At 47.0% G+C, this 15,000-nt stretch overlaps 1 protein-coding gene across 1 annotated transcript in view; it reads right to left on the minus strand.

The window, feature by feature from the left end:
• Tspan14 (tetraspanin 14) overlaps nt 1-15,000 on the minus strand; it is a 56,452-nt gene that overhangs the window by 6,061 nt on the left and 35,391 nt on the right. The window contains exons 3-6 of the mRNA XM_031362836.1: nt 6,675-6,725; nt 4,846-4,992; nt 3,442-3,612; nt 1,424-1,549 (exon numbers count right to left, since the gene is read on the minus strand). Coding sequence (XP_031218696.1) covers nt 1,424-1,549; nt 3,442-3,612; nt 4,846-4,992; nt 6,675-6,725 — 495 coding nt within the window. The remainder of the gene's footprint in view (nt 1-1,423; nt 1,550-3,441; nt 3,613-4,845; nt 4,993-6,674; nt 6,726-15,000) is intronic.

Raw genomic sequence — 15,000 nt, forward strand, 5'->3', positions numbered from 1 at the left:
AAAAACCTAGTGGCAGGAGGCACTAGAAAGAAAAAATCAAAACTTGAGCACCAGGAAACATGCGCAAAAATTATGCAGAAACTACATCACTGTTCACACACTGAGGTCAACTGCCAGCTCCCCTTCCAGGCTAGCAGAGGGGTCAGTGAGCTACATCTGTGTTGTTTCAGCAGTAAAATTTGTAGATGCAAGTTGCAGAACCAGGACTCATTGTACTTCACCAGCAAAAACACAGACTTGGATAGCACACGAGCTAGACCTGGACAACCATAAACTATCAGGCTTGGCTATATTGCCAGGAAACTAAGGGCACTGGAATCTGAATTTCATACCAGTTCTCATACATCATAAAATATTATATATTTCTTTCCCTTCGGCCATGTTTGAGGTTAGATGCAGAATATCCCCAAAGGCTTAGTCCCAAGGCGCCACTATTGGGAGGTAGTGGAATCTTTGGGAAATGGAGCCTAGAAGAAAGGAAACAGTGGTATTCTGTTTTGTTCTTTAGCCATAGAGCTGACAGCCTCCTTTGCCATGCACTCCTTACTGTCTCCAGCAGGTACCACAGCTCTGAAAGCATCCAACACTGCAAGCCAGCTGACTGTTTTTAAATTCTAGTGTTAGGACTCCTTGCATAGTAAGCATGCACTCTTCCACAAGCCTTTCCTCAGAGGGTTTGTGATAGTGATGCAAAACTGGACACAACAACCACCAAAAAGTAACAAAGTATTCTGCCTCATTTGGCCTTGGGTCACAGTTTGTCAACCTTTGTGCTAGTAGATGATATTACACTCAGTACATTCATGCACTAGTGTTTTTCAAACACTCCTGGACACCTCCGACTCCACTGCCCAACCTCAGCAAACAGGCCTCTCCCAGACCAAGGATCCTGCCCAGGTCCTAACAGTGAAGGCTTGCTTCTCAGGGGCTGTGACTAGGCACACAGGGCTATGCAGAAGCTTGTGCAGGGCAGATCTCTGCTCAGACAAAACATAGTCTTCCTTCCCAGGTCACCTAAAGTACTCAATTTCCAGAAGCTCAAGGATTTAGGCCTAAGACTAGGAATGAAAGCAAGTGAAGAAAAGGCTAGAAAATGATTAACCATGGAGCTGCCCCCCTCCTCCCACATGTGATGTACAACCTCACAATTCCTGAGAGTTTCTGAGCACTGAGGACACTGTGCAGAGAAGGTATGAAAGTGGGCAGGACCAGAGCACACCACCTTCATGGTAAGGCAGAATCATCTGAGGAAGGATGACCTTCCTCTTTTATCTAGAGCAGAGCAACAGTGCACCACAGAGAAGGGTTCCAGAATGTATGCACAGGATTTCAGAGTTGTAAGGACCCAAGGTGGTGGGAGGAAGCCCTGGAAGGCACTGGAAGTGGTAGGAGCTGCGGGGCTGCAGAAAGGGCATATACTCACTGCAGGATCCGGCACGCAGCAGGAGAAGGGTACCCCACACTTCTCTCGGCTGTAGCTGGCACCACTACAGTTGAAGTAGACATTAAGGTCCCAGTCTTCAGGGCCGTAAGCCCCGCAGCACTGATTCTGAAATTATAAATATTGCCAAAAAAACACATGAGGGGGGCCAGGGCCACTGACTCAACAAGGTGGCTCTTATGTTTCCATTTATTAGACAGACAGCAAGGCTCACACAGATACTGAATGACACCAACAAATGGCCACGCTTTAAAAGGGAAACTGTAGCCATGCTGACTCCCTCATGGAACCAAGTGTAGCTAGTCTAGCTTGGCGTGGGAAGTCCTAGTCACTCCTTGGCAGAGCCGATGCAAGCTACGCCCCTTCTCCACTAAAGCCCCTTTAATGTATCCCTCTCCTATCCCAGAGAACACTGCCTAAGTGAGGAACAGGCCTTTCGCCATGATAAATGGCTATACTGGCCCTAGTTACCTTTTTGGCTGATAGAATAGCTCCTGAACATTTACAACAGTGGTGAATTACAACTAAGGTGAACAGCAACAGCAACTCTTTAACCACTCATTAACTGTCTGACTTGACCAGGAGCCCCATCCTCCACTCACCATTATGCAGTGCAGCTGACAAAAGCCCTCATCAGCCTACAAAACTGCAGCACCCAGCATAAGATCATCAAAGTGATGGAACTGCTCCACCCTTAGATCTCGGCAGCCAAGACACAGGCCAGCAGGAATCTCTGCCGCCCTGAGATATGACGTTCCAGTGGAGATCCAATCTTCCCATCCCTACTCCTCCACTCTGCAGGAAGCTTTAGTGACCATCTAATGTTTTATCACAAGCCCTAGAACTTAGTGGGTGCCTCTTACATTTTAGAAGAAAGGAAGCTGGGCATGGTAGAGCACATTACTCCAATACCAATAATCAGGAGGTTGAGGCTTGCAAGCTCGAGGGCAGCCTAGGCTACATCACAAGATCCTGTCTCACCTGACTCAAAATAGACTGGGACAGATGGGTGGCAGGGAAGGCTTCTCTTAGGAAAGAGCAGGGAAAAGTGCAAGAAAACTAGCAGACCCAAGGTCATTTGAACACAAAAGAAAAAAATTCAACAGAAAAGATGTAGCAAGGTCACTAGGATCCGGGACTCTCCCAAGTCAATAATCACACACAGGAGTCTCTCTGCTTATGTAAACGGATTTTTCTGGACCCCATGCTTCATGGAACAGGGTAAACAAGTTTTGGTTAATAATAGTGGGTCGGTTATTTTTAGTGCTTGCTGGTTTATTTTCTCTTTGGAACCAAGTGTTCCATGGAAAAGACATTTCAGAAGCTGGGCTTCTGGGAGAGGCAGATCAAACAGGCCACTGTGCCAGGGAGTGGGTTCACCCCAAGGGCTGAAGCAGCCAGTAATCCAAACTTCCAGGTGCAGCTGCAAGCAAGAGGAAAGGGCAGGAAGACTGAGGGACATAGCCCAAGCCTGCTTATTCAACTCCCTGGGGAGAGATCCAGAGAGGTCACATCCCTCCATGGAAGAAGGCTTCCCCCAGGCAGTTTGTCCTTCTCAAACAGGAAGGAGAAAAGGTCCCAGAGAGGAAGGATACAGGAATAGCTCTGCGATGAGTCGCAGTCCTAGGGGGAGGAGCTCTGTCCTCTGTATCCCCTCTATATCTACAGGGCCAATCTCCCGGGGAAGACTCTGACTACCAACATGGCTACCATGAAGGCTAGGGAAGACTGGACCCAAAGGGAAGGAATGGGAGACAGAGCTGTCTGACTAATTCAAAATGCTGGCTGAGAAGGAGCCCAGGCTGCCAGGCCAGCAGCTGAGCACAGCGAGGATGACCAGAGGCTGAGGGGCATGCTCCGTATCTCCCTGCCATGCTGTGGCAGAAAACCCACTCTGAGGAGGGAAGGCCTGGTTCCATCTCAGCTGCAGGGCATCCCAGACTAACCGGAGGTGGGAAAGGGCATGCTCTAGCAGGAGGCCTGTCTGGGGCAGAGCTTACGGCTTTCTGAAGGGAGTCAATGAGGTTCTGCAGGTCAATGTCATCCCGATAGGACCTGATGTTGCTCTCGAAGAATTCCCGGAACCGATCCCTCACCCAGTCTTGGAATAAAAAGGCCAACACAGCCACGGCCAGTTCCAGGAAGAAGATGAGCACAATGGCCCCACAGAACTGCGAGGGCACAAGAAGAAAGGTAGAGTCAGCATCAGCAGCCTGGTAGACCCTGGTATGCAGAGGCACCGCCTACTGCAGCACTTCACCTCCTCTGTAAGTGGGACTCACCACTACCCATGCACATATGGCACAGTTGGTAATTAAGAGAAGTGAAGAGGAAGGGCAAAGCTCTGAACCAGCACTGCCTAGGAGGTAGCCCTCCCCTACCTCACCTGATGAAAAAGAAAGCAGTTGTTTCCATGTAGAGCCCTACCCAGACACTGTCTGCCCCACCCTCCAGTCAACCATCCTAGACATCTAGTCTTTCACTCCCCCTTTATGGATGTGGAAACTAAGACTCAGACATAGAGCTTGTCTGAAACAACTTACACAGGACATCTAAGTTCCCTGAAGAGTTCATTAGCGCTCTGGAGGGACCAGTGTTATCAGTACCCACTCTGCTTGAGCAAGCAGGATTGTCAGCTACATACAGACCTCTCTAGAAATATGGCTGCCAGCTACAGGTCATCGTGACATTCTATTGGGAGCCATGAAGCTTTGACACATCTTGGAAATGTGAAGGAACCTTTCCAAGAAAACAAAAGAAGAATCCCAAGCATGCACAAGTATGCACACAGCCTGCTCATGTGGAAATGGGAAGCAAAACACAGTATTATTAGGGTTGGGAGAGGTGTGTGCTTTGCTTTCCAAATGAAGAAAGGCTGACCTAATAAGCTCAACAAATAATAGATCATAAAGAAAATAAAAGTGTTTTTCTCACCAGGTGCCATTTAATTTTAACTGAATACATTTAAATATGAAGTTGTATCTAAATATAAAACTAAACTCTTAGTAATTTGTGATTCTGCCAGAAAATTAAGAACTACACTGCACATCAAACAGATTCACACCCAGGAGGAGGGAAAAGATTTTTTAAAGCTATTGGCAACACTGTTTGCTCTTAGCCAGGAAGGACAAAGGTGATCAGCAAATAAACAATTCCTTTAGAACTTCTCAGGAGAGCCATAAAGCAGAGGAGGTAAGTAGAACCCCTGCAATTAGCTGGCAGCTCCAGGAACCCCTATTTCCCTAGGGTGAGGAACCATCATCTGGGTTTTTCTCCTTAAAATCTTCCCTCTTAATGAGACAGCAGGTTCAAAGAACTGCTGTCTAGGCCAGAAAAAAGATGTGAGCCAGCATTGGTATCTCTAGCCCATCACATTCACTACCTCCCACTCCAGCACCACTCACAAACTTGAGCAGGCAGATGTTCTCTCGAAGGGCCCCGACACAGCCTGCGAATCCCAATGTGAACATCACCACGCCCACCATCAAGACCAGCACTACAGGGTCGATTCCATGCAACCGGGTCACCTTTGTGAGGTCGGACAGCACACCCTGAAAGAAGCAGAGAATAAAAGGTAGCAGTGTCAAGACCCTGGGGGCAAGTTATGCCAGGAGCTGAAGCTATAGGGGTCTGCTTCACACAGCTCACTCCTGCCATCAAGAGCCAGGACAGAGTGTGCTCCTGCCTACTTCCTGGAGCCTCTGAGTATACTGTCCTTGTCCACCACTGCCCTTAGACACTCTCTATGAAGTTCCTGGTCCATACTGAGGTTGGGGGCTCCTGTGAGCCCAGACCCAGACTCCTCAGTGGCCTGTAAGACTCCTTGGCCAGGCCTCAGAGGAGGGGAGTCCTAGGCCATGGTCAAACTGGCTCCAAGCAGCTTCACAATGAACACTTTTGAGGAAACATACCCAGCCAGGGTATGAAGAGCCGAGTGTTGCCCATAAACGTGTGTATGATGGTAGTATCCTATTAGAAATCCATCCAAAGATTATCATTGGCTGTACTTGCAATAAAAACACTTGGAAGGAAGCTAGGGACAACAAGAATTGGTTTATCATTTTTATTTAAACACATATAGTCAGGGGCTGGTGAGATGGCTCAACAGGTCAAGGCACCTGCTGCCTTTCCTGGCAATCTGAGTTCAATCCCCAGGACCCACACAGTGGAAGGAGAACACCAAACCTACTCCTACAGGTTGTTTTTTACTTCTACTAAGCATATGCATACCCCCCTCAAAAAAATCAGTAAAAATTTGAAAATACATATAGTTATATATAACTAGTGGCATCTATAATAGACAGACAGATTCTATGACATTCAAAGAGAAACAAGCTGTCAGGCCAGGCAGCTCTAGCTATGTAACCAGCTCCAGGATTCAAGGCTCATCCAGGTCAAGTCTGCTGCAGTCCCAAATACAGCCACACGGTGGTGCTGTTATGCATGGTTGCTGTTTCCAGGTCACTGGGACAGACACTGTACTCCAGCTTTTGATATCAGGGGTACATGGGCCTCTAAGAAAGATGCACAGGCTCAAGAGCAGACCTCACTCTGTTCCTAAGACCATCACATAAAAGCTCATAGACCAACATGAGCTGCTTCCTTTTTCTGGAAGCACTGGCAGGTTCCACCACAGGACCAGGGGGAGCTTTAGCTTCCGGGTTCTCCTTGCTCCTCCTTGTAGATCTCAGCACGTAAGCTACTAGCATTAATCTACCATGGGTAAGGTCAGCACCATAACTCCACCTTGCCCCTGGAGTTCTGAGCCCTTAGAATACCAACTGCCCCTTTATCTACCTGCACAATAAGAGTCTGGGATCCATCCCTCACACAGTGGCAAACAGTAAAACCAAGCTCTACTCTCTTTTTCTGTAGGCCAGCACAAGCACTTCAGGAGTACACCAGACTCTGCTCAGGGATCAGCTCACTTGCTTCCAGAGATAAGCTTCCAGAGTTTAGGAGACAGCCCCAGGCTTGCCTTGGGGTTTCTTGGGGCTTCTGGAAACAGGATGGGAACATATCCATACTCACAGAGCTCATAGCCTCCCCCACCCAACTGAGTACTGGCCTAATGGGCCCCAGTAACACATACAACCTCAGAGGCACATTCTTTCTGAGGGTTAATGCTACAACCCTCTCTATAGTTAGTGACTACTCAACAGGCTAGAGGAGGGGACAATTCAAGTCTGGGTCTGGCTGCCTGATAACATGGCCTGGTCAAGGTTCCACCTACCTTTTCGCTCCATGCCCACAGCCCGACTCCAAGGAAGACAACTCCAGCCAACTGGGGGGGTAGGGTGGGGGGGGAGGGGGAAAAGAGAAAAGTAAGGTCAGAAACCAGCACTAGAACAAAGTCCACATTCTAGTTGGGTGCTCCTGTGTTCTGTCCAAGGTGGCATTTGAATCCTGCCAATGACAGAAACTCTCTACACCAAGGGACATGGAGATTGCAGATAACCAGCACCGACCTCCCCAGAACAGCTGACAGTTGATTTCTACTCCAGATGCTCAACCCCAGAGAGCTGAGGTGAAGATCCCTAGGTCAGTCCTCAAGAGACTGCCACAGGAGATTGCCTTATGCTGACAGAGACTGTTTCCTTCCTTCTTACCCAACTATCACCCTCAACCCACTTCAGTGTGCTCTTCAGTGTCAATACACTGCACATCTGATGACTACCAGAGTTTATCAGCAGCTCTGGCCCAGCTGAGCATCTATGTGGGTCAGACCAGCTGCAAGGCAAGGTTATGGGGAGAGCACAAGACCACCTAGTCTCACATCTCATCCCCACTGCCCAGGATCAGACTCCAAACACAGGTGAGTAGCCACTCAAGTCATTCATTAGGCAGAGTGGGACCTCCTCATCCCACCTACACAGACATGAGACACACATGTGCTCAGGAAATACTGGGGTCTTAGCTGGTGAATTAAGGTAAGCTGTATTAAGCAGAAGAGAGGCTCTGTGTCACCCCAACCTCCCTCCTACGGGCACCCACTAAAGCCAAGACAATTGGACTCATCCAAAGGACCACACAGTCCTAAAGCAAAGTAGTTGTTTTGCATATAAACACCATGCTCTACAAATGGAGCAAGCTCTGTGTTTTTGTTCTTGTTGTTCTTGTTGTTCTTGTTGTTTGAACATCCTGAGCCTGGTGGAGAAGTTCCCTGAGCCACCACACACCGGTGAGAAATACACTGGTTTCTCAGTAGGAAAGGCCTTTGTTCTCCCTCCTTCCCATCAGTTTCACAATGGATGGCAAGAAAACCAACAGGCCACCCTACTACTCCCTGAGGTCCCCAGTCAGAGGCCTTTAACTCATCTGACTTCCTCTGAAGCGAGGTAGCTCTAGTCACTCCTCTTCCTTCAATCAGGTTCAGAGACACCAAGCACACACAGCTCTGTCAGGGCTGTCTTCCTCCCTTGCATGCTGCTTGTCCTTCCCGTATAGACTGCACTAAATTATGGCAGACCTAACAATGCAAAACCCCTTTGAGCAGTCGGGGAGACTCAGGAATCACACACCTTTAAATACTACCCATACCCAGGATTAGCAGCTCTCTTGGGTCTCACGCCTACCATCTATCTCCTTGTAGTCTCCAGGGACTCAGCCTACTTCTCCTAAGCTTCTTTTCTCATGAAACATCACCACCATCTGTCCACTAGCCATTTAGAAGAAAACCCACAAGAGGGAAAGAGACATCACATTCACCAACTGGGACTCTTCTTGTTTTACCTTTGAAACATAAAGGCGTACATGACCAGTTTTCTTTCTGATTCTCAGCTCTCCTCTATCCATAATCCACCTCTTCCCAGGCCTCCAACAAACTGGAAGCATCGTTTAAAAATCTTCTGTCAAGTGAGATCCAAAGAACTGGCCTTAAAGCCCCCAGTGCATACCAAATTTCTCAGATTCTCAAAGTCCTATAAGTAATGTACACATACCCTCCCTCGGCTCTGGACCACTCATAACACCAAGTATAATGTAAATAGCTGTTCTTTGTACTGTTTAGGGAATAATGGGGGAAAGGGTCTTCTGTTTAGTACACCCAGCTTTTATAATGACTTCTGTCCTGGCTGGGTGAACTCAGATACAGAGCTGTTGGTTACTGACCATGGCTATGGGTAGGTCACTCCGCTCCTACAAACTCTCTAATGACTTCCCCTCACACCTAGGAGAAGATTCCACCACAGCACCATTCCCTGGCCTAAAGGTTCTTCTCTTGTATCAGTCCCTGGCCTCCTCCTCCTTCATATCTAAATCTCCCTGAGATGTCCACCTTGCCTTCTTATGTGAAGCTGACCCCTGTCCATCACTCAGAACTACCTTTGGCGTGGTTCTCCTTGTAGCCCTGATCCTAAGTTAAATGGACTGTGCCTACCTTACAGCCATGTTCTCTAAAGACAAAGGTGTCTGTCTGTTCTGGACTGTAACCCACTCACATAGAGAAGGATGGTACAGAGAGGGCCCATATGAGAATCCCACAAAGGAAGCCTAGGGTTCTTCCCACTCTCCTTCCATGCATACTTCTGGGTCTCACCCATTCCTGAGGACCAGACAAAAGCCTACCATGTCCAAACCACATATACAGAATTAGAGCAATAAGGCTGCAAGTATCTACTACTCTATCCAACGTCCCCATTCAAACCCAAGCCTGCCTAATCACTTATAACAGTCACTTCTGGTACCATATGCCCAGGTGAAAGAAGGCTGTCTTGAAACATTTGAGCAGTGACACTAGAACCCCCTTTCCTCCCCACTGGGCCCCAGAGATTCCCATTTTTTTTTTTACCACATTAAATTAGCCTTAATGCCACACATACTTAAGTGTTACTGAACACATGTTGAGATGTTTTGTTCGTTCACTTGTGACATATTATCTCTATGTAGCCCTGGCTGTACTAAACCTTGCTATGTAGAGCAGGCTGGCCTTGAACTGACAGAGATACTTCTGTCTCAGCCTCCTGAGTGCTGAGATTAAAGGTGTTCACCATCACATCTGGCTTTTAGGTGCTGTTTGCCTGGGATAACCAAAGAGAAAATGTTTGCTCTGCCAAATCATATATACCAAGCTGTGCAAATGCAGGCAGGCTTCCATTCATGTCAGTCTCTCTCTCTCTCTCTCTCTCTCTCTCTCTCTCTCTCTCTCTCTCTCTCTCTCTCTCTCTCTCTCTCTCTCTCTCTCTCTCTCAAAACCTGTAGGAGATTCCTTGCTGTATCAGTCACAGCTATGCAAAAATATTATCTCTTACACTGACTAAGAATAAGGACACCATCTTCTCTCACTGTCTTAAAGGAAGAAGTGAAGTTAACTCATACCAGGAAGATAGGGACTTTATAGCCACAAGTCAGAGCAGGAGTAAGTGAATATTGCCCAAGGCAGGAACTCTGGAGACCAATTATGGTCAAGGACCCTGAGAAAGGACCATACAAGGGAAGTAACCTGCCCCAGGATAAATATAACAGTTCCAGGAGTGAATAGTGAACCTGTCTCTTCCTCCCCAGAACCCCCCATACAGATGTAGAACAAATGTAGAAACATTTGTCCAAGGTCACACAGCTAGCTGGTGACAAACTTAAGAATCTCATCTAGGTAGCTGTACCCCTGACAATACATTATCTCACTACCCACAGGGTGCTGGGACAGAAGAGCAACCAGCATTCTGAGTCCCATACCTAGAAAGTATTACCAGAAGACCCAGTGAAGAAGGATTCCACAGAGGAGTTTCTAGGCTGCACAATTCTCAAACAACTAACTCACACAGCCGGGTGATAAGGACGTGCATTCTAAGAGTCTACATCTCAACCAGAGCAGAACAATCTCTCTGCATCTTTGTAGAGATTCAGAAGCAATTACAGGAGAAGGAGGTCCCACTGCGATAATGGGTTAAAGAAGCTCCCAATAAAATTCAAGGAGTTGCAGGACTAGTTTATTAAGTGAAAATCTCTGGGCTACCTTCCCTAGAGTTAACTGATCTAGAAGGTCTCGGACACACACAACAACACAACAACCCCCTCTGTATTAATCAGCGTCTGTAGAAAAACAAAACAGATAGAGTGAATACACACACATATATAAAGGGAGTTTATCAGAATGCCCTATAGGTTGTGGTCCAGCTAGTCTACCAATACTTGCCTACCTAAAGAAGGTCTATGAGTCTAGTAGTTGCTCAGTTCACAAGGCTGGATGTTTCAGCTGCTTTCAGTATATGCTGGAATCCCAAAGAAGTAGGCTCTGATGCCAGTCGGTGAAGCGATAGACTGGTCAGAGAGAGCAAGCAAGCAAAGAGTGAAAGCTTCTGTCTTCCAGGCCCTTATACAGGCTGTCAGCAGAAGGTATAGCCCAGATTTAAAGATGTTATCTTTCCACCTCAGAAGATCCACATTAAAAGTGGGTCTTCCCACTTGAAACGATTTAGTTAAGAAAAAAAAAAAAACCCACAGGTATATGTACCCAACAACTTGGGGTTTAGTTAATTCCAGAGGTAGTCAAGTTAACAATCAAGAATAGGACACTTTCCAAAAACAAAAACAAAGAGGTCCTAGTGGTGCTTCCTAAGCTGGCACAGGTTTGCCTTATTCTGGAAGCCATAAGCATCCTCCTGCACTTTACCCAAGGAGGCTCAAATCTCAATATATGAGCTGCTGGAGAAGAGGAGGAGAAAGTTCCGAATGTCTAGCAGGTCAGGAGCAGCCACCCAGGACCCAATGGCCTTGGCCTCCTTGCACTAAGTCTATGTGTGTAGGAAAGTCTCATAGGCTCCAGACATCTTGCCTTTCCATCAGTAGCCAGGCAACATTTTGAGGCTTTGCACTCCTGACCTCTGGTTCTCAGTCAATCTCTTCACTAACTCCGGCTGATGATCAGGGCCTCCTTAGAGATAACTCAGAGATAAGCAGAAGGGAACCCACTCAAACACCATGCAGTCCAGAACAGCATTAAACACACAGCACAGGTCACCATCCCAAGGCCCAGGGCTCATTCTGCAACATTTTATCAAGTGGACCTCCTTGCAAGTGCCTTGAGCCTATACTTTCCTCCATACAACAGAGATGGCCCTTCTAACAGGTTGAAAGGGCTGGTGAAAGACTCTAATAGAATTTGCTTACACAGAGGGAGCCCTGCTGTCCTGGGTACAGAGCTGAGGCCTAACAGGCCACTGGGGTGACTCCTCAAACAGCTGCACCTGCTGCACTGAAGATTTTGTATGTCCCCAGAAACTGTTAATCTTAATCTCCAACCTGCATGATTTAGAATCAACTAGAAGACACATGTATTTCCAAAGAGGTCTAACTGTTGTAAAACCACAGTTCCTCACACAGAGGTGCTAGATCAAATGAAAAAGAAAGTGAAATGGGCAGAATATCAGCGTTCATCTCTCTTTGCTTCCTGACTGTGACCAGCCACCTAACACTCTTGCCACCATGATGAACTACACATTCAAACCATGAGCCAAAATAAAACTCACTTTTCTTAAGTTGCTTTTGTCCATCCCAGCATGGAGAAAGTAACTATTACAGCCTTACCCAGCTCCCAAACAGACTCATTTCCTAAGAAAAAGTCCCTGGTCTAGAGGCTCAGCTTCTGTCTTTGGAGGAAACAGAGATGTTGGTGTCCAGGAAGAAAAGCCAGGACGGATAGGAACAGAAAGTCAGGAGAGCAAGGGCCAGAACAAATACTATCCAGTTTGTTCTTCACACATCTCAGGTCGTTGAGTGGCCATCCATCCGCCTCTACAGCTCCATCTGACAATCAAGTACCTCTGCTGGCTATGCTTTGCCATCTTAGTCCTGCCAGGCAGGATGCAAAACCATGGTCATGGCACACTCCAGAACAGGAAATTCCAAGGTATGTAGGTTCACAGAATACCAGAGATATTTTAGACTCTTTCTAATGCCAATGATTCAATTAATCTTGGGGTCAGATTGGCCTCCAGAAGGCACAGACCCTAAACCAAGGATTCTAAACCTTCCTAATACTATAACCCTTTAAATATAGGTTGTGGTGACCTCCGGCCATAAAATTATTTTCATTACTACTTCATAATTATAATTTTGCTACTGTTATAAATCATACTGTAAATACCTATGTTTTCTGATGGTCTTAGGCAACTCCCAAAAGGGTCGTTCAACCCCAAAGAGGTTGTAACCCATAGGTTGAAAATGCTGCCCTAAAGGCAAGTTGACTCTGATATTCCACCCAGAGGGCTGAGTGTTGAATCACAGTGTATATACTGAGGTTTGCAACCCTGCCCACTAGGAAACGGGGGACCCTCAGAGTGGTAAAGTTACCCTCTGATCTCCACATGCACAGCATAGAACATGCACATGTAAACACATAACACATGCACAAACATGCACACACACAATCAGTACTAATCAACACCCCATTTTAAAACTCTGAAAAAAAACACCTCTCAAAGGAAGTTTGAAAGGTCTGAGAACCAGAGGGGAGGCTAGGGCCGGTTTCCTCAGCTTCCTCATTATAGGGGAAATGGGGCCCAAGGCAGGAGGCACCATGCCCAGGGTCACAAAGCTATCACACACCAGCTTTTCCTCTCTCCGGATGGGTGGCCGCTGTGAACAAGAAGCAGATGTGCCCTCTGCAGCCCTGCAGACGACCCAGCAAAGGGCCCAGAAGAAGGGCAAGGACTGCTCCACTGTAACAATGGTAACTGGAGCCTAACCCAGTAACCTGAGGTCCAGGAATGGCAGCAGGGAAGAGTCATTCAAGGGAGGCTCCAGGTAGCACCCCAGCATGACAATCTCTGCCTTCACTATCCCAGTACACAGTGATTAAAATGAGAGAGATCCAGGTTACTAAACCAGGGCCAGACAGTAAACATCCTCAGTTTTGAATGTTGTGTGAGCTCTGCTACAACCGTTCCACTGGTGGTGAATGATGGGAGAAGCCAGAGAGGATAGCCAAATGATGGATGTGGCTTCCTTCCAGTGAGAATTATGCTCAAAACAAGCAGAACCAGGTCTGACCTAAAGGCCCCAGGCGGCCAAGCCCAACATGAAACTATCACAGTAAAACCATCTGGACCTAGAGATGAAGGACAGGATTTCCTTTAGTTTAGCCACATAAATTCTGGGTATCTGTAATTTTGATATGTTTTTGTATTATTTTAGCAGCTTTTTTTTTTTTTTTTTTTTTTTTTTTTTTTTTTTTTTGGTTTTTGAAGACAGGGTTTCTCTCTCTGTAGCCCTGGCTGTCCTGGAACTCTCTGTAGACCTTGCTGGCCAGGACTCAAGAGATCCCCCTGCCTCTGCCTCCTGAGTGCTGGGAGTAAAGGCACAAGTCACTACTGCCCAGCAACTTTAGCAGTTCTTAACAGCTTATAACTGTATATAATTCGTGACACATGCCCTTAATAAAATGTTATTCACATCATACTATTAGAGAAGAATATGCTCATGAATAACTACCTGACATCCAGGTAAAAAGTACTGAAAGAAAAAATGGGAGCATAGTAAGGTAGCAGAAATAAACAGGGTACAAAAGGACAAGAGCAAAGGCAGAGTTAGCAAGGACTTGAAGCAAATATACTGACAGACACTACATACACTGATTGACATCAAATATACTGACTGACAGACACCACATAAACTGCAGAAATTCAGAGGAAAAGCTACGTGAGAAGAGGAAAGGGGCAAAAAAGTGCTCAGGAGGCAGAGGCAGGGGGATCTCCATGACTCCGACACCAGCCTGGGAAATAGAATAAAAGGGCTTCATGGGAGGAGTGTGTGGCAGCAATAGAACACATGCCATGACCTAGAACAGGAATGGGAAGGGAGATGAGGGCAGGGGATAAACCAACACGAAGACTGGGCCAGGAGAAAGTACATGGGCTGAGGGCATTAGTTGTCCTGGCTGCCTTCTTTGTTCTTCACCTTATTTACTGAGCCAAGGTCTCCAGCTTGACCCAGGGACCTGCCTTCTGAGCACCCTTCCAGTTTTTGTGTGGATTCTGGGGATCTGAATTCCAGTACTCACTTTGGCAACAGTGTGACATATTCACTGAGCACTCTCCCCAGACCCTTAACAAAATTTTTAAAAGGGATTTCTGAACAAATAAATAAATAAGAAAAAAACACAGCAGAAACAAGATGGAAATGAGGCACTCCACACAGCAGGCAGGCCTCTGATAGTTAACATGCCAGTGAGTCACTGCACAAGAGATAGGCACATGCACCCACACACCCACACACCCACACATACACACAGAGGTGTAGGAGACTTGCATGCACCCTGTGGCTATGCAACAACCACATGCACTGCACTAGCCTCCATGCTTCTAGGACAACCTTCCTCCATAAATTCCCGAGTAATCTGAGTCTCACACATGGCTGAGGCGCGTGGAAGTCAATACTCCTCGCCACACCTTCCTTCTAGGGGAGTCCCTGACTAGGGCAGTCTTTGCCCTCTGCCCTCAGCCTTGGCAAGATTGAGACTGAGAATATACACACCCCTACCTATGCCAAGAGATAAGGCAGCTCACTTCCTGTGCACTGGAGCAGCTCTTCTGGAAAAGTGATTTTGACTGTTAAGTGTGTCA

The sequence above is a fragment of the Mastomys coucha genome, unplaced genomic scaffold, assembly GCF_008632895.1.
Source record: "Mastomys coucha isolate ucsf_1 unplaced genomic scaffold, UCSF_Mcou_1 pScaffold9, whole genome shotgun sequence".
Lineage (NCBI taxonomy): Eukaryota > Metazoa > Chordata > Mammalia > Rodentia > Muridae > Mastomys > Mastomys coucha.